General features: G+C 40.7%; 1 protein-coding gene across 2 annotated transcripts; it reads right to left on the reverse strand.

Moving 5' to 3' along the window:
* Positions 1-126: 126 nt before the first annotated feature.
* LOC142375048 (uridine-cytidine kinase-like 1) lies at positions 127-23,719 on the reverse strand. Of its 2 annotated transcripts, none has more exons than XM_075458970.1 (15): positions 23,602-23,719; positions 21,851-22,059; positions 18,557-18,663; positions 17,395-17,565; positions 14,749-14,820; positions 11,243-11,432; positions 11,045-11,106; positions 6,666-6,685; positions 5,133-5,231; positions 4,953-5,046; positions 4,771-4,833; positions 4,504-4,626; positions 4,290-4,397; positions 3,180-3,336; positions 127-2,137 (listed from the first exon to the last, which is right to left on the reverse strand). In XM_075458970.1, the coding sequence occupies exons 1-15, from the start codon at positions 23,688-23,690 to the stop codon at positions 2,061-2,063; spliced, it is 1,641 nt and encodes a 546-aa protein (XP_075315085.1). In that variant the 5' UTR covers positions 23,691-23,719; the 3' UTR covers positions 127-2,060. The 2 variants fall into 2 exon arrangements, with proteins under 2 accessions (XP_075315085.1, XP_075315086.1); XM_075458971.1 differs by lacking the exon at positions 6,666-6,685 and adding an exon at positions 8,116-8,132.
* Between the last annotated feature and the right edge of the window lie 615 nt (positions 23,720-24,334).

A 24,334-nucleotide genomic window follows, 5' to 3' on the forward strand; every position in this document is an offset into this window, starting at 1 on the left:
TTACGTCAGTTCCGCTGTAAACAACGAGTCCTGTCTGCCGCCCTCTGGTGGAGAACCCCGGAATATAGCCAAAAAAAAAAAAAAAAAAAAAAAAAAAAAGGAGTTGGACACAAAAAGTTGTCCTGTTTCAAGTATTTGTTTTTATTCTGTACAAGTGAAGTAGCACTTACAAAAACCAAACCAACAGATATTTATTACATTAAATACAGCTGATTAAGTCTACAATGGCACATCTCACCAAAGCACTTAAATAGATATGAACACATTCCTCTCATTAATTAATTAATTAATTAATTAATGTTCATCAGTCTGTGGGTTGCTTCTTAAAACATATTAGCATTACTGTCTTGTGTTAATTGCTTAATGTGAGGTTACCAGCTTTCCCCAAACATGACAGTCATTTGTCATATTTAGCTTTTTATTACACATGAGATACTTTTTCCATCATGTTTGCATAAAGTTTGTAACAGCTAGATGTAAACAGAGGTTGGTTATTGGATAATTTTCACAAAATTAATAACCGACTTGATGAGCACATGTGTAACTATAAGCAAAGGGTGCATCTAAGCACTTTGACAGCAGCAGAAGCAACAAAGTAATGCTTGTTAAACCCGTGTTTGACAAGTTGATCCATCTATTTAATAAGCCCTGTTAAAATGATCCGTATGAAATGTCAGCAGAATCTTTGAAAACTGTAGAAAATAATCTACTTGGTATGAGTTGAATAAATGTTGAATATGTGAATCCTTGTAAACACAATAAATAAATAAAAACATACAAATTGACTTAACAGCAGCAAGTAAAAGCCCCATAAGGCCAGTTTCCATATACGATAAGTTTAAACGTTAAATGCTACCGAGAGCCCACGACAAACTGAATATGACCAGATCTTACGCAAACGCAAGTGACAAAGGAGTGATTGTTAAAATAACTAATCTACTAGTCCCACTTCAGCAGTTATTAATGCATTAAATACTCAACTGTTCCTGAAAGGGTGATTCAAGGTCCCAGTTACACCTGCGGCGTCTGCACTGCGGCAGAAAAAGCAAAGCAGTAAGAAGCATTTGGCTCGAGCTCCGTTACAGATGTGCTCCTAAAAGTAAAAATACCTAAAAGCACTTTAAAAACTGACAAAAGTTATTGCTGTGGGGAACCAGGTGGAAACCAGTAAATTCAAAGGCAACATTTAAATAAAGAAAAGTAAGACAATGTAAAATCTTCAACTTTTTCATTTGATCATTGGTCAGTTGTCTTCTTCTTCAAGTAAACGTCATTGCTGTCCCTTTAGGTGAAAGTTGCCTGAGATAACAAGTTTACAGTACAGACCGCTGCAGCTTCGGCTGCAGAGCAAAGCCGTAAAACACACAAATTCTTCCAAGAAGTTCGAAACATCCCACTACGCTGCTAACTAGGCATGCTGTGCCATCTAAAATTGTACAGACTCGTCGTAGATATAAAGATGAACGTGTTGCTCTCTTTGTGGAACACCTTTGTGCAAAACAAAAACTAATCATTTAGCTTTTCACTGATCGACCAAACACTGAAGTAAATATTCTCAAATATCCGTTGTTAAATCTCATCATTAAAGCCAGCTGACTGCACCGCTGGATTCTAATCAAACAGATGATTTATATGCATTATCTGCTCTAAAGAGGCCGACTGTGCAAAATCCTGGAAGAAGCTCAGAGTTGATGCTCTTCCAGTAAACTGATGGTACGTGAACTTTCAAGTTTTATCTCAGCAACATAGACCGCATTATTACCACAACTCATTTCACCCTTTTCTGAGAAAGCAGCGGGAGAAACGCAGGTGCAGGTCCAGCCGCATGTTTGTGTGAGACGCTGTGAAGCCACCAGACATCCTGTTTTAAACTTTGCTGTACACGTTACTGGGGAACACACCGAATCATCTGGAAAGCACATTTCACTTGTTTTAATGGGAAGCAGTTTGTACAGCGTCACCTCGCTGCTCGGGAAGATGTTGGAGTCGAGCAGATCTGGCCGGACGTTCTCACTCTTTTCATGGCCAAGTGCTTCTGTAACAAGCCCTCAGCCTCCTCCTCAGAAGTCCATCCCTTCATCGCTTTCACACCAGTCTGACGGAGCGTCGGTGCCAAAGTAACGGTCCCCAAAATTACCTGAGAAGTGCAAAAATGCAGTTTGTTTTAAAAATAAATGTCTTTACCAGTTACTGTGTAACAATAAATAATTATATGACCAAAAGCAAAGCTTTTTATTAGAATTAAATCACTTTACTACATAAATTGTTATGTTTTTAGACCCTCAGAATACACAATTCTATACATATCATTGCCATAACAAACGAGTATAAGAAGAATACTGAGAGGGCAGTGAAGAAGAACATGGAAGGATCACAGAAGAAGGAGAAACACTGGCAGTGGCAGTTTGCTGGTTTGGGATATGCATAGAATGGTCTCCATCTCACAGATAGATGTCAGTAAGGTCAACTCAGTCGCTTCTTTTGGACTCGTTTTCATAAATCTCAGAATCTGGCAACATCGGATAGCATGTCTACGGCGTTTGAGATGTCCGTCACCTCAAACTTATGAGTATTTGGTTTCAGAACAATCCGAGTCTGTGGAAATACATTATCACCACCACTGGCTCCTTTTTTATCTTTTCTTAGCAAAGACTCACGCAGTAGGCAGAGCTGAGGATCAAACATGTACCTCACGCTGGGAGAATTGCAAAAGTTGCTTAAAGACAGAGTCTAAAAGAAAAGAACTAAAAGGTTTAGGCCACACTGCTGATTGAGTTTTTGAGATTTAACATGTGATCAGGAGAGTGGAGCAGGAAATAAATGCTGGATAAACGACCTCCACACATGGTGCACCCTGGTCACAGCTCAGGTCAGAGCAGATGTCTTTAATAAGCTGTCAAACAGGATCAGGCTGCTCTTTATTTCATCCAGAAGTGCTCCAGCCTTTTCAACCGCAGACAGGAGACTCTGCCCAACATAATTCAGCCTTTAACACCTCGCCTGCAGGATTTATAGCTCACCTTTCCTCACAACCTGCCAATAAAGGCTAAAAATACCATTTCAAGCTTTATGAACCGACTCTGAAGGGGACACCACACTCTGGCATTAACCCCGACTCATCTGATCCAGTCGCCCCTTTAAGACCAACAGCTTTTCCTTTTATTAAATTAACTCATTACCAATGCCTGGTATGATGTGGAACTGGTCGTTGACCTCCTTGTCCACAGCGGTGGTGATGATGCGGACTTTGGGGAAGGCGTAGGCCACCGAGTGGACGCCCATCTCTGCCATCAGCAGGGACAGCAGGAAGATCTTATCCTCCGCCACGTCGTGGTCCTTTACAAACAGAAAACAGAGGCAGAAAACATCAGAAGCCCTTTCCACACAGTCTCACTGTGCCTCACTGTTCTGTGTTTTAGACACACGGTAAAGTTATGGCACCTCTGGAGCACGAATGGAAGCGGTCGCAGCCAGATCTCAGCCTGTGTGTCAGGCAGAGGCTGCAGAGCTGAACGTGCTGCACCAGACACCAAATCTTTGCTTAAACAGTCAAAAACAACCTCCTCTGGTGTTTTCTAAGGCCGCTTAGCCTCGAACTCATCGGGAAATGTTGAGGTTTAGGAAAGATGCTTAAGAAAAGAATCTGAAGGTTTTCTTTTTAAATAGAGAATCAAGATATTTAATAATATTCTACAAAGGCCATCAGCTACGTCACCTAAATCGTTATGGTGTCGTTTCATAGAAGCTAAATGATAAGATATGTTACAAAATATCCCTTCATTATCAAGACTGACACCACAGGAAGCACTGAAGCTTCTTTCCTGAGGAGAGTTCAAGCGGCTCTTACTATAACTGCTACTTACTTCAGGGTCATTTAACTCCATTTAGAGACCTTCCAAAGCAAAAAAAGACTAAAAAAAAATTGTGCGATTATGAGATGGTAACATGCAGAGGGTGCTATGCGGTCTTATGTGAGTGAACAGAAGTGAATAACGGGGTGTAACGTAGGGGTTCCTCCTCTCTGAGAAAACAGCTGGAGATGTGTCTTCTTCACAATTAGTGTTTGGAAAAACATTCTAGAAAGTGTCAAAGATGTTCAGCTTCATCAGCTCTAAAAATGCACGAAGCAGCGACTCGTGAGCTTTATAGATTTGAGAAAGTATCAACTATTAGCACATTTTATCATTTCTATGTGTTAGCAGACAGTAAACGGACTCTTTAGTCGCCTAAACCTGTTTTTAAGCAGCTGTGACAACACAGCAGAGAAACAGCAGAATATGCTCCAGCACCAGCAGAACTCTGACAGCCATCAGGGCAGCAGCTCCGGTGGACACGGTGCTGTCCATCAGGATGACGTAGTCTTCGCTGAGGTCTTTGGGCAGACGGAGGTAGTGCAGCTGGAGGAAGTGGGAAAGCCAGTTACTAACAAAGAATAAGAAGATATTCGGATTACGTGAACCACTGAGGGAACAGTGAGTGCTTTAATGCTTTAAACGTACAAACCTCTGGTTCTCCCGTGTCGTGGTTAGTCTGAATGAGGATCTTTCCGAGCCTGATGTCTTTACACACAGCCATCAGAGCCTGCTCCATGGTCTCCCCGGCTCTCAGGATAGAAACTCCCGTGATCTAAAAAAAAAAAAAAAAAAAAAACAGAATCATTTCCACTTTGATTTCAGATACTTTAAAATCTATACAACACAGCGGCCACTTTCCATCCAAGATGAACACCGGAGGTCAGTAAAGATGCTGCGGGCTGCTTTTGAGACTTACTCTTTTACCGCTCAGCCTCTTCCCCTCATAGATGGTGTCCTGAGGCGTCTCCACAGACACCGGCTGACAGAAGGACGCAGAAGAAACAACTAAACTTATCAGAATTTATCCTTATATCACCTGCAACATTCTGCATAAAACAAGATTTATTTTCCTTTTAATGAGGAGAACTCATTACTCACCTTGAGAGGCAGGAAGGAGAGCGCATGTTCTATCAGCAGCCTCATTAATCTCTTGGAGTAGAAGATAAACTCATCTCGGTTCGTCTCCTTGTTCCTACACAAGCACACACACAGCAGAGTCAGGGACCCACACGAAGACTAAAAGTCTGGCAGAATCTTTCCAGAAGTGCGCGCCCCGACCTGATGATGGTGTGCATGCCGCGGACCTGCGGCGTGCTCTCCAGCACGCTGAGGGTTTTGGGTAACGGCTGTCCTTGGTGAGCAGAGGCCAGAGCTGATCTGTGTCGAACACATTCACACAAACAAACTGAGCAACTCTTTCTAAGGAAAGCCAACCTCCAACTAAAGACTTTAAGCACAGAGTACTGAGCACTTTGAGTGTCGACTAATCAGCTCGTCTGATTAGAGTCTTATTTTGCTTTCAGTTTTTCATTTAAAAAGCCTTTTTTTTTTAAGGCAAAAACTTTGAGAAATGTTAAATCAGCAGCTTTTTATGTAAAAGCCACAATATCTGACAGACTTTCACATAAACCCAAAGTTTAAATGAAATTATTTGTTAAAAAGAACCACAACAAGAAACTGTTATCCACATCAGTAGGTGATCGCTCTGGGATGTCACGCAATCAGCCTCCATTACATAAATGCATCTAATACATCTTTAATTCCTCCATCTAATGCTTTAAAAACTTCTTATGTAGACTTGAAGGAGCCACGGTTCCCGGTTTAAACAGAAGACGACGTATAACATCAGAAATGATCCAAATCCATGAAAATTTAGTTTTTAAAGTGCAAATACTAAAGGTTTATTTAACGTTTTACATGTCCTGGCTCCAACACATCCAGCCGACATGTGAAAAGGCTTATAACAAGTGTATAAACACAGGTTTGGACGATGCGGTAATTAATTACAACAGAATAGTAAAGGGAAGTGTGCGGCTTCTTCTGGCTTTATAAAGCAAGAGTTAGTGTTGTTGTTTAACTGAACAGATGCTGCTTTTCTTTGGGTTAAGATGAGCAAGAATCTGTCGAGCTACAACACTTATACATGCAGAAATCTACATAACAAGTGCATTTTCTTGGTTTAAGATCCTATGAACTTGAGTTTTGTTTGGCATTACAACAGGAATATTTGCAGGAGGAGTTATTTCGTTCTGTCTGACTGGGCAGCAGTCGGCATCTTTGTGAAACTGTCCCCAGTTTTCTGGGTTAGACGAGGAACTTTGGTCTGAAAGCAAAATAAATGGGAAAAACGGAAAGAAAAAGGCAGATTTTGATCTGACAGCTGTCATGCGATTAGAAATAAAAAAAGCATATAAGCCACACTTGCCAAGAAAGTCAGTTTCCAACATAAGCAGGCCAAGGTGTTGGTGCTTAAACTGTTTTTCTACTGAAACTCCTTCAGGTTGTGGTGTTGCCAGTAGATTAAAACCAGCCGGGAAATGTACTGATGTCCTAATAATGTGCACATCCACGGTCAAACACATGCTTAGACTGTTAAACAGCCAGTAAACAATCTGACCCTTTCATAGCGTTTTGTTTGATGCATGCTTTCGTCTCCACACATAAAACTGCTAATTAGTTCAAAGGCCGAAACAACGTGAGTGTGTCAAATTTTGATCATGTGGGTTTAACAGGACTGAAGCGAACATGTTAAACAGGACTGAGTGCATCAAAACTACAACAATGACAGAAGATGCACGAGGCGGGCCTCACATATCCCAGCGGAGCTTCCTCTGATGATGGTGACGTAGTAGATGAGATTTAAAGTGTTCAAAGTGGAAGGAGGAAGCAGAGGGGAATACAGGAAGAGAAATATCAAAGGACAAGAAAACGTGAGAGAAAGGAAGAGAAGGAACAGCGTTAGCAGTTTAGCAGCTGGGACCCATCACCGCCGTGCAACACTGAACAGATACTTTCAGTTCAATCGATCTCATAAGTGGCTTCGTTTTAGGCTCATCCGTTTCATTCTGCAGAGAGATGTCACACCTCAGAGCCGCCCGAGTTCCCACAAATTTAACAAGTGAGAAGCGTCAGCGTTTAGAAATCACTTCGATTCACACTGCTGAACCAAATCAGGTTAACTTAGCCACACCTATTAGCTTGAAGTGGTTTTTCCTGGTAAAAAACAGTCGACAAACTAGTGGGCAGCTTCTCTCTGTGCTTTGTGCTGAACCTTCAACATGTGGCGGGACAACTTTTAACCCAATGAAGCAGAGATGTCGCTGGGCTGGTTATGCGCTGGTGTGGCTGTGTGTGGACATGGCTGAAGGGAAGCAGCTGATCCAGATTCAAAGCACTTCAGGTCTATGACAGTTTGTTGAGTCCAGGTCTGAAGACGGAGCGAACAAACTGGAAGAGCAGTTAAAAGTGTTGCTGAGCTGGATTGTTGGACCCCTCATCATTATGTGGATTAAGCTGGAAGCTTTATAAGCAAGTCACCCTAATATTTGTGTAATCGTTTGTGCCTGCTGTGGTAATCGTGCCACAGAATGTTTTGCATCAATGAAATCTCAATAAAATGAGCTTCCCAAAGTGTTGGCCTGGAACAAGCTATTCTGGTGGAGCGCAGAAGTATTTCTACAATGAGTCTCAGTGTTTTAACTTCATCACACAATTACAATTTTTGGCTTTGGCAGAGTTTAATCAGAATGAAGGATGCACGATGGACACGAAAGCAAAGATTTTGAAAGTAAACCCATAAGCTATATATAAGTGGAAGCAGCCAGTGTGGGTACATGGACCAGCACGCTGAAGCCTCAAATCAAAGCTCTTTGAGGCTTTGAATGTATGAAATAAAATCAGTGTTCATCCAGCCAATGACACCATAATAAATATCTTTTAAATTAGAGAATGCTTAAAAAATGTTTGTCAGCCCCCAGTGGCTGTGAGAGGTATTGCACTTTGAGGTGCTTCATTCCAGTGGCTGCATCCATTTATTTAATATAGTCTTTGGGTAAAATAGCCTTACTAAACACTGACAGTCAGTTGTTAGGTTAAATAAAAGAAAAGATCAAAAGAAAAGCTCGACAGCTGTTAGTTTAGTCTTCGTTTTCAAATGAAGTTTGACTGAAAACAGGGTCAGAACAACACTGAACACGAGACGGAAGCAACGGCAAAAGACGAAGTGATCATTTTTAAAAAAAAAAAGCACGAACAATCATACCTCACAGTGATCTCACGCTGGAATGGTTACACAGCATTCAGCCAGGCAAGGACGGGTCGTGCACGTACAAGGAGACAAACACACACACAAACACACATCCCCGTAAAGTGTGTGTCAACAGTGAGAAACATAAGAAAAACAAAACATGAGATAAGCTACTTCAGGGAGAAGAACAAACTGCAACATCAAACATTTAAAGCAAAAAATAAATGTTTGTCTGTTAAAATGAATGACTCAATAAAGTCAAAAACACCTCAAGCATGAACATTAATTTCATGTATGGCTGAACAACAGCTCAATAGTATCATATATTGGATTTTAGTGCGAGCGTACGACCCTTTTATTTCACTGTACAAACAAAACAATGAATTATTTCATGAGTACTCAAACTCAAACAGTTGTGAAACACACTGCAAACCAAGAGTCCAGCAACACATCCTGCCTTATAAGGGTTTTTATCACCCTGAATTATTGGTTTAATAAGAGGATACTTTGTAGGCTGCAGTCGCTGCTGCTGTTTGCCAATTACATTTGAAAGTTGATTTCCATGTAAATTACCTTCATTTAAATAAAGAAAGACAAAGTAATAGAAACGTCTACGAGTTACACCAATTTATTTTGTTTAAGTGAAACTAAATCAGTATTTACAGGCCTGCCGAGCACATTGACAATGAGGGACAATCAGGCTGAATATATACACCAGAAAGTATGGATCTGATTTCTCCTCATCAGCTATAAGTCACACATCAGAGCTGTTCTCAAACATATGGGATGATGCGTTCAGTGAGCATCGTTTTTGTGCTTTTATCTTAAAACTGGTGGTGCCGTGGTCTTAAAAGTCTTTTTAAAAAGAAAGAAACAAGCTAAACTAATGCAGAAATGTGGAGCTAAATGACAGTCACAACACCTTTTTTTGCAAGTAGTCCTCGAAACAAGATTATACATTTGTCTTCAGCTAAATATAGCTAATATCTACAGCATATCTAACCATTACTGCATTTATGTGGTGAAAAAAAAAAAAAAAAAACAGGGGTGAAAGAGCTAAAATGGGACAATGTCACGCAAACCTGAGTGTACGCCTCCCCTAATCCATGTTACACACTGCTGGTGTCATACAGATGTGTTGAACTAATATGCTGAAGGTGGAACAGATCATGGCTATGAATGGATGGCAGAACAATGAGATAAAGAGAGATGGAGGACACACCTCTTGTGTCCCTGCAGAGTCGTTAATCTCAGTAACTACTAAAGACCTCCGTCTAACTGAAGTGTGGAAGGATAAAGGGATAACGGGTCCATAAAAAGTCTGTTTGAGTGAGTTAAAAGTGAAGGAAGTGTTAGATATTTGCGCCAAATTTAATTTGAGTGCAAGTTTATCACCTTGAAGGGTAACTAAAGCCTTCTGTGTGAGTGAGTGAAATCCCTGAGTCATCAGCCTCTTTTCTTGAATACTTTCTTTAGTAGCAAATTGCAGCATTATGTTCACCAACTAGTTGCTAACTGTATCAGATGGCCATCTGGTTTTAAGTGGCTCATGTCAGTTTGTAACAGCAGCTTCTTGCTCAAACAGACGGTGAAACAATGAGCTTTAAAGTCACTGCAGAACTCTGCAAAGCTGGAAGAAGTTACAAAGCAGTCACAGTGTTTTCATATGAGACTAATTGTGTTCTTTTATCTACTTTGTTATCTAATCTTTTTTATAAATATCCCTAAATAGAAAGCAACATGGCTCTGTTAGCCGTTTCTGGCTGCATGGTGTTATCAGAAGGTGATATTACAGAATACATTACTCATGGTTGCAATAATCAGAGTCGTGGCTGATATCTGGATACAATATTTCTGTAAATGGGACTAAATTATTTGTTTTTTTCCTGGCAGACGCAGCAGAAAAATTAAGATTTGTCTTCATAACTTAGTATGTTGCGATCGTGACTGTGTCAGTGAATTTTGATCATGTTTACTTTGCAAAAATAGAAACAGCTGATCACTGATGCCAGTCAAATATTTGCAGCCTCAGAATTTATTCGCAAAAGCCTTCTGCAATCCTCCTTAAATGTATCAGCTGTTGCTAAAAAAAATAAATAAAAAGAAGCAAAAACTACTTCAAGTAGGCGTGAAAACATTTCAGTTTCCATCTATCTTTTTATTGTGCAACTTCAAAGTGTCCATTAAAATCAAAAGATGTGATAAAGACAGATGGTCTGTGAGAAAATCTGTTGGTGTGCTCAGGAGTATCAATAAAGTTATTTATCAAATCCTAATCATTAGTGTGTAATTAGATTTTGTACTTGACTTTCATATTGAGCTGAAATTGTTGTGCCTTTTATTAAGAATTTCTTCCACTTTTATCCGTTTGGCAGGAGTGATGAAACAGCAGGTTTGTCCTCATTATCTGTCTGAGACCCTGAAATACTGATGAAAGACCCGGTGGATGTCTGAGCCTCCTCTTTTGGACCCTACGTATGCGCACGTTAGATTTGCAGGTGTTGAATCTGGGCTTTGAGGACAAACAGAGGGTGGATTTTTCAACCGTTCACACCCGTCCATACCACCACACCTTCCACAAGCAGCCCACACCTCTGCCACTTAAAATCAATACAGGATCACTGGAAAACAGGTTAAAAGGTGTCCACTGTTTTCCAGAATGTGTTATCACGGAGCATTGATAGCCAATCAATTAGATCGATGAGACTTGACAGAAAGGGCAGGTGTTGATATTCTAATCACAAAGAAGCCCACTTTTTCCCAGATTTACTGTGGTAGGAACTGCAGATATAGAAAGAAAATAGCGATTCCTTTGTCAGGGCTTGTTCCAGCAGCATCTTTCAGAGCAAAAACAGTGTTGAAATAACTAGGATAAACTAAACTAAGCAGAATCAGTATATACACACCCAGACAAAGAAGCTGAGGAATTATCGAGAATCCTTACCTTCTCCAGCTGGCTGTGGACATGCTGAACAATCAGATCTAAAGCTACAAAGTTCTCTCCACCTGCAAGAAAAGAAAGTTGAGAAACACCAGACCTGCTTTAACCAACTTCTGTATAAAGAATCCTCTACAATAAAAGACTCGAAGGTGTCTTATCAGTGCTAACAGAGTCAAACACCATGTCTGCGTCAGTACCGACCTCTGGGAACTACGATGTCAGCGACCTGCACCGTGGGCTCAATGTACTGTTCGAATGCTGGTTTCACAAACTTGTTGTACTGTTTGATGATGCCGCCGATGTTCCGTCCACGCTGCGAGATGTCCCTCTTCAGCCTCCGTATCAGGCGGATGTCTGAATCTGTGTCTACAAACACCTTCATGTCCAGAAGCTGGAAAAAAAAGGGTCAGCAAAGGGATCAATCAGTTCCCTCGTGTGATTCCGTTATTCTGCAGGTGGGAGCTGCACACGTTCATCACCTCTTTGCAATAAATGCTTAAACACAGAAAAGTTCTCAACCTTTCACCAAGACCCGTCTTAAGACCCATTTTTATTCCCTGGCTTTTAACCCAGCATGAGACGCTGTTTCTAGTATTGTTTTATTGTTTTTATTATTTTAATATTGTTGTTGTTTTTACATTGTTCTTGTGTTTTAAGCCTTGTTTTATTTTGTGTTGTACAGCACTTTGTTTCAGCTACGGCTGTGTTAAAAGGCTATATAATAAAGTTTGATGATGATGACCGACCTGATCAACAGTTTTAGTAGAGCATGTTTTCTTCATTTTAGCTGGTCAAACGTTTGTGGAAGTAAACCAGCCTGAGCCATATCTACTTCTGCCTATCGGGGCATGCAGGCCATTTTCCATAGTTTCTCTTCCCTGGGTGCAGACATTAAAGGGATAATCACACCTGGCATGGTGTTGCATGGTGCTACTGGTAATGTGCACCTCTAATCAAACCTAAAAAGTTATACGATTGCCCCCCCATCTCTGAAATCATCAAGTGAATAAACACCATAATGGGAACACTGCAGCTGCTGTTGCTGTCATTAACTAAGTCAGAGATTAACCAACTGCACACATGGATCTATCTGTTCTACATTAATTTTATTCAACTTGTGTAAAAAGTTTTAGCATCAAAATCTTATTCATTATTAATTTACTTATTTTTCTACATATTCAAACTGGCTCTTCAACCAATTGATCATTGTTAGCATGTTGTTTATATTTGTATTTTATACAATATTTTGCTATTCATCTTCAATGAAATGTTTAAAAAGGACATAAACATAAAAAAAACCTAAGAAGACCTATAAAGATTCGAATCTTAAAGTGTTAAAAAGGTGATGAAACACGATGATGATGATGTGTGGAAGGATCCGCAGAAATGCCGGTTATCATTGTCACTTTAAAGAGAAAGTCAGCCCGCTTTCATCCATCAAGCGCCATTAAACTGAACCTCACTAATGATACCAAACGAAAAGCACGACAGAAACTATGAGCGATGTACTCGAGGGTGACACAGAGACACACATATCATTCAGTAGCACAGAAAGCAGGTGGATTCAGTTCGCTGTAAATCTGAAAAAGACTGAGCAAACAAAAGACTGCATGTTGCTGGATAAGCACGACTGTCAGCCTGCAGGAAGTGAATGAAGAGTGGATTCATCCCAAACAGAGAGCAAGGCTGCAGCTGTAGATCATTTTCTAACAGAGGACATCCGTTTAGCACTGCCACAGTGATGGAAGACGGAAAAATGAACAAATATACCCTTAAACAGGCGTGACTTCAACTTTTTCTATCAAATGTGTCCTCGTCTGACAGGGAGTATTCGGTACTCTGACATGTATTAACCTGCACTCGCAAGCAAAGATCCATTTAATAATATACCTCCAGCCTCTGAGAATCTGAGATTAACTGCAAAGCGTAGCGCCTGAACATTATCGAGTCTGCAGCCTACAGGAAATAACAGCATATAAGCGTTAACAGACGATTTTACAGCCTCTGCAGAGCGATAAAGCTGGACGGTTTATGATGCATTACGCCCGATAACTGTAAAAGAATTTGGTTATTCAGATCTTCTGTATTGATCTCAGTGACAGGACACGCTGGGCAGTGCAGATGCAGAAAGGCAGAGCTCAACAGTAGATTTTTTCTACAGACACATTTGCCTCATCTTCTGATTAAAGTTGACTGAATTTTCTGTGATATTACTAAATCCTGGGACAATGTATACTAGCATGCAGCGTACGAGTTTCTTAAAGAACGAGACCTCTTTATTAGACCTCTGTGCAGCTAAACCATCTTCAGTTGGACACAAAACACAATTAATCACCGCAGACAAAGGCTGTTATAAAGTGAATCAGAGAGTAATCAGCAACACAGATGGGTCTCAGGAGAGGCTGGCTGCCTTATCGCCACACACACACACACACAGAAATGACGGAGAGAATAATGTATAGTAGCAGCACGTATTTGTCACAATGAACAGCCTCCTCTCATTCTTTTGGATTTCCTCTGACCCTCAGAAGCTTTTTTTATAGGATGATTTGATTGGATGTGAGGTGTTCCTGAGCAACTTAACTATAAAACACACCACTTGGTTTTTTAAAATGTATACATAATGAGCTTAAATTGTAACAAACGATGCATCAAAAGAAAATTATACGCAAGTTAAATCATGAATGCTCAATGAAAAGGAAGAAAGAAGCCTAGAAGAAACAAAGAAATCCCACAGATGGAGAAAACTGCAGGGAAACCCCTTCTTCCCAGGAACTAAGAGTAAGAATACCCTGACACTACGGCCCCCCCGGCCTAAAAGCTGTGCATCTGCAGCCCAGGAGGGCAACAGCTGTGACATACAGCCTCCAACATACAGCCGCTGCCCTGAGGGTAAACCAGCTGGCACAGATGTAAACCAGAGAGTGCAAAGAGGCAAAGATGACTTTGATACTGTGTAGAAAACAAAGGTGGCCAACAAGTTCGTGTTCAGGATTACGTGTTATGTGGAAGCACTCGGTTAAGAACCACTTGGGCCATATAAATGATTAAAAGAACCCAAACAAAATCATAATCTGCTGTTGCTCATTACTGTTAACGTCATGCCGTTATCGACACTCTCTCTGTTAATTTATCTCAGCCACTCAGTGGTTCTCCCAGAGTACAATTACCCACACACCCATAAAAGTTAATTAACAGTTCAACTCTGGGGGGACTCCCACCATTCACTTTGGTTTACAGTGGCATGAAATTAAACTCAACAAATAAATGTATGAACATAATCAAACACAAGTCGGCTTACTTTTCCATTACTTCTCCACAGTTATGGTCAGAGAGGATCGTCGAGTTATATTTCATGTGCAATAAAAGGCAAAGAGAAGCCCTGATCAGCAGTGTCAGCCATGTGCATATGAAATGTTTTACCCCACGGGCTAATTCTGTTTCAGCACATTTGATGAAGCCTTTGGTCTTTGTTGAACCATTGATCAGGTCTGGCACAGAGAAGTAGCATCCAGAGAGACAATAAAACACATCTGAAAGGCCTTTCTGTCCAGTTCTGGTGCTGCAGCACGGACTGATTAATGTCTGGTTGCATCGTGCCGTCAAAGACTGAAAAGTGAGTCAAAAATCTGTGTCGCATTCACTGCCTACTGTGTTTTAATAGAGCAGACATGTAAACATGTGTAAACATAACAGCTTATTCTTACCTTTAGAAGCTCTTTGTTGGCAAAGGCCAAGATGCCCTCAAAGATGACCACATTAGCCCCGTATACTGTCTTCTGTAAAGAGGAACAAATTAAAGATGATTACGTACACAAAATGGCACTAAAAAAAGAAAAATATGATTAAGATTATATTGGTCTCTCTTTTCTAGTTTCTTATCCACACTGTATTTGAGCTAACAAGCAGTGTTTACAACTCTGCCTCTAAACCTTCTCAAAATGCATTTAAATGGATTTTAGTTGTAACATACATTAACTGATTCGTTCTGAACCTGAGAAGGAGATACACGGGCTGCTTTAGTACCAAAAGTACCTGGCAGTTTTAGTCCCGTGCACTTTAGTTGTTTTAAAATGAGCCCAAACAGGATGTTTCAGTCCATGGCCGTCAGTGTTTTAACTGGTCCCACAAAAAAAAAAAAAGAAATAAACAAATGAGGGCCCCTTTGGTGGCCAGTTCAAGGCCCTGTGAGCCTGAATTGGATAACGCAGGTATAGAAAATAGACAGACGGATGGTTGAAACCTCTTTAAGTATTTGGGAAATGGTATAATCAGCGTTCACACACTTTTATTGACTGAAGCATCCCACATGGGGTCACCAATCAGAGGTGCAGCTTATACATTTAGCCAGTTCACACAACAGTATAGAGAACATCTTTGCAAACAATGACAATTCCTGCAGCACACATTAAATTAAACAGATTTTACAACATAAGGTGAAGGCTGACGACTGAAAACACTCAACGTGTTGAACTCTTAACGTTCCGGATCGATTAAGTTCAAAATTTTTGGCTATTTTGGGGGGTCAAATATCTTGCAGCATTACATCTAGTTCCTTAATCTTTGTGATTGAATATACTAGCTATGTTTTGACCTACTTGTATCAAAGGTTTCTAGTCTGCATTGAATAACAATGCATCAACAAAAGGTGTTGACTGATAGGTGCATGGCACAAAATCTTGTCCAAATGATCTGATCTGAATAGGACGAATGTGAATACGCTCAAATGAAAGCTGGGAAACATTTATCTAACAACCAGGGACATTATGAATACCATTGTGCAGCCACTTCAACACAAACACAATCTCAGCCCGTGTTTGCTGCGATCCGATAAACCTTTCTGAATGCGCCTCGCTACCAGCAGAGCGAGTTTAGACTCGTGTTTGAACTGGAGATGAATCACTGGCTCAATCAAAGACAAAGCAGTGCTGAGTACATCACAATCCTATTACCATCCTGGGACCCGCTTCATTCTGAAGTCAATGGGCTAGGTGCTCCGCTATTGATTTGGAGAAAGAGAAGGAGAAACAAAGCAGGAAGGAGAGGGTGGAGGCAATGTTGAGAGAAAGTGAATTTTAAAGAAACAGATTAGTGTTTATTGATTTGTTCATTTCCCTGTTGATAGGTAAGCCATGATTTAGCGCCTCTTTAACATGTTTGCGTGCTGGTGCTTGAATGAGAGAGAAGACGCCGTCCAGTTTCACCAGAGAACAAGTGTGTAAAACACGGAGTGTATATAGTCTGCAGCTAGTTGGCCTCTGCAGCCATCACCACCCTCGGGACCCGAGGCTTAATTACATTCACCAGTGTACAAAAGGCCTTTCAAATTATTCCAGAGTGACGACTCCTTTTCCCATGAGGTGTTGTGCCTTTCAGCCATGAAATTACTTGCAAAGAAATAGTGAGGAGTTGTCGGAGTGCTACACTGACAGATTGATTCTTCACAGTGCATTTGGGGGGGGGGAGATTTGTGCTTTTGGCTGGGGTTAATGTCCTGTACACTAAATCCTTAATAATTAGCCAATTAACACTCATCTCAGCCGACATCTGTTCAAATGACTAATTCATCCTTTGAGGTGGTGGGGGATTTGTAACTCAAGCAGTCATTTTATGCCGTTAAGAGATGAGCGTTTTCATTTTGATGCGGATAAACTCTACTAATTTAAGTGAAGGGGATCAGCTGAATACAAATGATGAATATAAGATCAGATTCAATGGTTCTGTAGTTCTCTTCTTGTGACTAAACAACTACACTTCCGGTTTTTCCCTGTGCTGCTCTCAGTTTTAAGTGTATAAAGGTTGCGTGTCCATTACAAGCAACAAAACCAATTCTATTAATCCAATAATTTCTAAATAAAATGCAATTATGTTCAAATTTAACATCATTCCTATTACTTTCACATCCAGTAACGTGACTATCGTGTACGTAAACATCACAACGTTGATACTGAAGTGTGATATAGTATAAAAAGTTAAAGTTTTACGAACAGAATCAGTCGCTTAAAACTCAACTTTTATTTACAAAGTGCAGAGCAAAGTTATTCAGTGTGCAAAGCCTGCCCAGAGCTGTTACTGTAGTTAACAGACTGATCCCCTGGAGCTTCTTCATGACTGTGACCATGTAAAGCACACAACAATCCAGCTGCCTTAGACGGGCAGTAAATCTCAGATAATTGAGATCGAAAGAACCAAAACAGAAACTGAAGCATCCATAATGTTTCATATGTTGGAATAAAAGAAGGGAAATCACAAACCGTAACCTCAGGTCTTAAAAGGTTCCCTTGGCCTGATCCCTTACATCCTCATTTAAGAAAAAGATGGAGTAACACAGCAGATTAAGTGTAAACTCTTACCCATTCTTTGCGCCTGCAGTGAGAGGTGAAGTCATACACCGGCACTTTGATGCTTTTTCCTTTCTTCAGCTTCCTGAGAACGGTGATCAGCAGCTCAAAGTCGAAGGCATCGGGGTGATCAAAGTTATACTCGTTTTTAGCAGCCAGCTCCTGCTCCTCTTTGTTCAACACCTGAGGCACAAAAAAACCCCCCCAAAAAAAACAAACAAAAAAACACAAAAGAGACATCCCTTTAAGGCTAAAACCAATGCTCAAAATCAGCCAGGATTACACGAGGCTAGCTTCAAATGCATCGAATTATACCATATATTCGTGCTTAAAAGCTTTGTTTTTTACTTTACTTTGTTAAAGTAACTCTGAAAAGAGAACTTAGTTGTGCAGAAATAATGTTTTTACTGACTATTAAACATCACAGAAAATAAAAAGCTCAATCTGTAATCACTATTAAACTGAACTGATAAATGCGACGCCCTTGGAACAGATGTGGGATTTGTGCCCTTGTTTTTATCCAAATTTCTATTTAAACTCTTTAGTCACATATACTGAGGGGGCAGATTACATAAAGACGTGTTATAACTTTAATTGATGAGGTGGTGCACGGTTTCTTTGAACCTTAATAAAGTGTCAGCAGACCAGAAGGAAAAGACTTAACTCTGTGACATCACTTTGTATCAACATATCTACAGAATATCTACAATCTAACACTACAAACCATCAACGTGAGGATTTCCTTTAAGAATAACCCTCCCAACTCATTTCACTAATTATTGTTCAACTAACAAAGTCCCAACTGGTGCAAAACCCAGAATCAGAGAACTCATTGACGCATTGAGCGATCGTATTATTGACACGAACCGTGTTCAGTCTGCAGCTTTTATCGTTTATGCTGAAATCAGCGAAGGAAAGGTTCATAGGAGGTGTCGCCATTTAAAACCAGTATAATATGATTCATGCTCAGCTATTGTTTTCAGATAAAAAATAAAATAAAATAAAAATAAATCTCATCAACTCTCAGGGAGCAACTGGGCTTAAACTCCTGTGTGAAAAACAAAAGAACGGCCATAACTGCACAGTGAAGCTGCAAATTTACTGAGATGTATGCGGCTATAACGCATTCACCTTTAATTACACTGTACAGAGCGCAGTCAGCTGGATCTCCTACCTTGTAGAAAGAGTCCATTGATAGCAGAACCACCCAGGGAACATCCAGCGCCTCAATGATCTTATTGGCAACTGTGGTTTTCCCAGAGGCGCTTCCTCCACACAGACCTAAAGGAGCAGGACAGAGTCACAACACACTTAGCCTGCACTTATGACATTTCTAACTGGGGTTCTTTTTCCCAGAGCATCAGAAACACTTCCTCTCAAACTCCAAGATAATAGCCGACTTCCTCTTCTTTTCGGCTCTGCCAAACAGGTGAAGTAAAATGAGAGATTTATCTGCTGGTCCTGGACTTGATCAGCTTTGTGTGAACTGGTTTGACTGGAGTGGAACTGGTGTTGGATATCCAGACTTAACTCCACAGTGCTGTGTTAGTGCTGAAAATGTGCTGGCTGAACAAATGACAATTTCTGTTAAGAGGAGAAAGATGCTCAGATTTTTGTAGTTTTTTCACACCTATTAAAATCATCTCGGGTGTTGCCAACCTAAGACGGAGTCAGAGCGTCTGGAGAATAAACTTCATGGCGTTCAGTCACAAAAATCTGCAAATGGCAAAAGCATGCAGTGTCCAGCGTCTAAAAGCATCAGCCTGACGCGCAAGTGCCGTCGCCCATCACAGACAGGAACACAAGGTTTTTTTTAAGATAATTAAACCACTCACCTTTGGTGGAATCAGTGTGCAGGCTGGCAAAAACATCCCTGTTACAACAGCAGGTTAAACACATCCTTTGCACATCTTTACTTGGCTTATTTCACATTATGAGATCTTTTAATAAAGTTTGTTTTTTAAATTTTTTTCATTTTGAAAAATATAACATCTAGCTGTTAGGCTTGCACCGGCTATAGAAGTCCAATAATGACACTTTGAGATGCCAAAAGAACACGACACCTATAATTTTTGAAGTGGAGTTAAACAGCACTAAAGAAAAAACATAAGTAAAGGCACCAAAAGCCTGAAGGCCTGCCTCACCCCCCTTTAACCTCATGGGTTTAAGAGCACTACAGATATCCTTTCGGACAACAATCCTGGGAACCGGGCCAGAGAACAGGAACAAAAATAGCCTGTGGAGCAACTTGTGACATAAACAACACTGGGGGAAGAGCTGGAATGTTTTTTTTTTTTGCTCCGATAACAACCATCTACGTCTAAAAGTGCTGACTGGAAGAAAAAAATAAAATACACTGCAGTGCTGCTCATTTCTGTGTGCGATTGCTTCTCTGGGAAGGTGACAGAAACACTCGCTTTGACTTGTAAGTTTGTGTATGAGTAGAAATAAATAGCCTATTTACTGAGCGCGTATAGATTTAACACTGATAAACTTTTACTGTCACCCAGCAGTGAAGACTGGCCTGATGCAACACATCACAGGGCCTTTTCTATTAGCAATAAAAGCTGACGCTAGAGAAGATAGCAGCCACCTCTGGTGTCTATGAGGTTTTACAATGTTTTCCTATCATCACTCTGCACCCTTTCCCCTCCCCTTTCTGTCTGTTCATCTAGCCTTCTTCCACCCTCCCTGAACCCTCATTAACTGCAGGATGCTTTTCCCCGTTTTCCCCGTGTTGAGTCCCACTGTCCGATCCCCTCATGTTTAAACCGGGCTTCAGTACGGCCAAGTGTGAAATTGTTACCCGTCACTTTGGGCCATTGACAATAACAGATTGCAGACTAAAGATAATGCCCACCTCTTCCTCCACTGATCCTCACTCATGCCAATCCGAAGAGTTTATCCACAGAACACTGGCTCCACGAATGTCAAACACACACACACACACACTTATTTCATTTTACTGCTGCTGGGACTCCTTTTACTGTGCTGACCAGCAAGATTGCAGTCAGCCACAGAGTGAAGCATCACGAAGCCTCGTGAACCTTCAGGATTCCTGAATGTGGAAAACAGGCGCAGCCGTCACCCAAGAGGACCGTGCTTTGCCACAATGTTAACAAAATAATGCTAATATGGTCAAATAATCATGTGTAATGTTTTTATCAATTTTCATATTCTAGTGTTTTAGCATCCTTAATTCAACTTTCATTTATTATTACCAGTTTTTCTGTCTATTGGAGGGAAGACTATATTAATTTGCAATGTACAGTCTGCCAGTCTTTAACTGTTAATATGAAATAAGTCATTTTAAGGTGCCATCTTGCTCTTTAGTAGACAGTGATTATTTTAAAGAGCCCTCTGAAATCCTACAGCTTTAAAGGGGAAATATTGTGGGGAAAAAGACAGACAACCTGTGTTTGAGAAAAAATATTTGTGTCTAAGGTCACTGCCAACTCGAAAGACTAAAAACACACAGTCCTGGCATTATTTTGGGCAGCCTAGATTTGGCTGTACCTCAGAAATGGGAAGTCAAAACTGACCTTCTCTTCCTTTGCTTAGCAGCCATTTAGTTCGGTTACGACAGAAATAAGCTCATAACGCTCGACCAGCACTTTGTTTAATCTTCTATATCCAGACCAGAAAATCCAAGTTGTTACTGACTCGCTTACATTTAAGAAGCTGTAAATTCTCATTAGCAGCCATTTGATTCAGTTTTTATGCAGTAATGCAGTTTTAGAAACCGTAAATTCTCATTTCTAAATTGAATTAATCGCCCCCCTGCCGTTCAAAAGTGGTTCATTTTATTAACAGTTCCTATAATCACCTCCTTGAATCCTTATAGCATTTGCTGTGTGTGCTAGCATTACCCCGATGGCTATTTACTCAATGCTGTCAGCCGGTAATCACAGGCTTTAAGGGCTATTGGGTGTAACTTGTGCGCAAATTTAAGTTTGAAAGGAAGTTCAAAACTGTACAACAGATCTTAATTAGGAAACACTGCTGAAGACGAGGGGGGGGGGGGGGTATGTCGTGCTACTCACTCCATCACCTAAAACCAGTCAGGATGAAAAGAGTTGTATATTCATGGTTTAAAAGGGGAAGAATTGTACTAAACCTCTGTGGTATATTAACCAAAGCAGATCACAGATGTTTAATCAAGGCCACAGAAAACTGTGTCAATTTGTGAAAAAGGTGAATCCTACTGTAGAAGTGAAGTTTAACTGGAGGATTTGAACTTCAGTAGTGCTGCACAGGTGGGTGCACAGGTGGAAAAATGCTCTCACATTATCGTACTGATCAACAGTTAATTGTAAGATGCCAACATTTGCTGCAGTGTGCAAAAAGAGCTAAAGACACGTAAAGCCAGTAAAATAAACCTGGATTTCAAATACTTTCAAACAATTCTTTTTGGCTGGAAATGTCAGTGAGTCTCGCTGCAAAGATGAAGAAGATAATCTGTTCTCACCAATGACGAAGGCCTCTTTGAAGGTGGTCCCGGTGACATTGTACCAAGGTGGTCTGCCCGCTGTGTAGATGGTCCTCTTGTTGGTCCTCAGCAGAGGAGGCTCCGTCTTAGACTGGCTTGTGGTCCGTTTCCGTGGTGACAACGAAGGGGTCAAAGGACAGCGGGTGACACCATTTGTGAGGCTGTCCAGGGAATCGTCTCCGCTCCCGCTGAGGGTAAAGACGGGAAACATTTGAGAGCAGTAGGCAGACTCTTTTCTACAAGTTTGACCAACTAGGATCAATTGTATTTAATCTAAATCTAGCCAAGTTCACTGTTCAATGTTGTGCATGATTGTTGCCATCAGAGATGCCTTGTTAGCTCATAGTTGGCACCCTACTGCTGCTGCTCCAATGAGGCATTTAAGTCATTACAATATATCTGCAGGATTAAAAAATAATCATACAATTAAAAGGGGTAAAAGCAACTTTTTTCTGACCAAAAATAACTATTCAAATCTGTTAAGCTATAAATGGGCAGAAAAACGACATTTGTTACATGTCTGAAAATGGCCTAAACATAGCCATCAAAGTGCTTTGTGACTGTATGCAACCTGCAGATATAGTGTTGTCCTGCAGAGAGGGAAGAGGGAACATATTCACTTTAATGTCCCTCTGAACTATTCTCTCCACAGTGAGGCGTTTGCTGTCGGTGTGGCTGAGGGGGAGGAGGAGGGAACTTGCCAACACTCCCCAGGAAATCACACCGCTGCCCAGGACACAGCATAGCACAAGGTGGGACCATTCACATGAGTAAGGCTGTCATCACGTGGCTGGGATGTGTTACTGAAACGCCATGTCACCAGTCTTTGCTGCGAGGTAAACTGGATGCAACTGGGTGGCAGCGACTTTGATAATAGAGCAGAACCAATATTAACTCCAGGATTAGCTGTTTTGATACACATGCACGTCTTAAGCGACCCCTCATTTTTCCTATTTTGCTTACAAGGAGACAGACTGCACTGTTATCTTTTAAGGTGTTCTTCAGCAGTAGTTCTCCAGGCTTTCAAAGTTTTTCTTTGGGCTGCGTTTTCACTCATTCAGTCAATGAGTGAATGGATTCTTTATAGGTTTAAAAGTACTTAATTTGCTTTTGTAAAATTAAGAAAAAGATTTTTAAAATAAAAAGAGCTTCTTAAAATACTAACCTGATTATTTAAAACGGGAACAGTGTGGAGTGTGCAGCACCAGCCTCATGGACATCAATACTACATACATTTTAACAGCTGTTCATCAGAGGAATAAGTTTACTACCAGCAGATTGAGATTTAAATGGTCTAACATTTTGTGACTGACCATGCTGAATTCACCAGGGCACACAGAAACGCCGTGATATCGTGTTATGTTCAGCAAAAATGTTTACCAACACGAGAATGCGTATAAAATCGTCAAATTTGCACACACAAACCTGTGAGCACCGTTACAAAAGGGGCTGACTAGCATTAGCACACCTGGGTTACACTGCTGGCAACTTTGTCCTCAAACCAACTAGCATTTTACAGAGCCCCAGTGTTGTAAACTGTAAGTTATTGAAACATTTTTCCCTTTTTTGTTTCTCTTTTGTTCCCCTACAGCCACGCTGACACAATGCGTGGGTATGATTGTGTGGGAGAGCTAGCCAGCTAGCTGCGTTAGCAAGCTAAAATGAGCCACCGGAGCGCTAATGTGCGCCACTCCGACCCCGAGATGAGACATTCATCCTCCGCGTTTTACCTGTCAGACCTCAACATCGACCTGTCCCCTTCCACCCCTTCATCGGTCTGCTGTTCGCCCGGTTTACTGTCGCTGCTTGTCGTTGCCATGTCGCCTCGGCGCGGAAACCAAACACTGTGAGCGTCATGACGTCAGGAGACGCGAGCTGACGTTGTTTTTATGGTGGCCGGAGAGTGCTCGCAACTCGAAATTAACATCGCAAAAGTTTTTCGTCAGAGGGCAGTAAATATGTTTTAATATTGCAAATTTTTGATATAGTAAATCATTTTTTTCAAAGAAAGTGCAATGATTTGTGATACAAACACTAACTTAGTGACTGCATTTAAGTTTACTGATTTTAATTAATTTATTACTGATGTTCTTGTTGGCATTTAGTCTTTGGTCTGTTGTATCCAAAGGAAATAAGCTGATCTAAGTGACATAATAGAGGCAAAGTAAGAAAAAAATATTAGATGTTACCTCTGGACTATTTAATTTAATGAAGGCCAAAATTGTTAAATGTGCGCTTTTTTTCACTGCTTTATTAATTTCTACAGCTGCCTATAAAGATATTAGGCTATTTTTTAGAACACCTTTAGTCAGTTTATTTAATCTTCTGAGGCTTTTTCTGAGGCAATTGTGTTGAATTCGTTGTCTCTTTGTTTTTTGTCAGCAGGCAATAAATTCGTGTCTTTTATTTGCATAAGTCACTAATAAGACCCAGTACTCCGTTTAGCAGGAAGAAAGCTTTCAT

The sequence above is a fragment of the Odontesthes bonariensis genome, chromosome 24 (assembly GCF_027942865.1).
Source record: "Odontesthes bonariensis isolate fOdoBon6 chromosome 24, fOdoBon6.hap1, whole genome shotgun sequence".
NCBI classification, from domain to species: Eukaryota; Metazoa; Chordata; class Actinopteri; order Atheriniformes; family Atherinopsidae; genus Odontesthes; species Odontesthes bonariensis.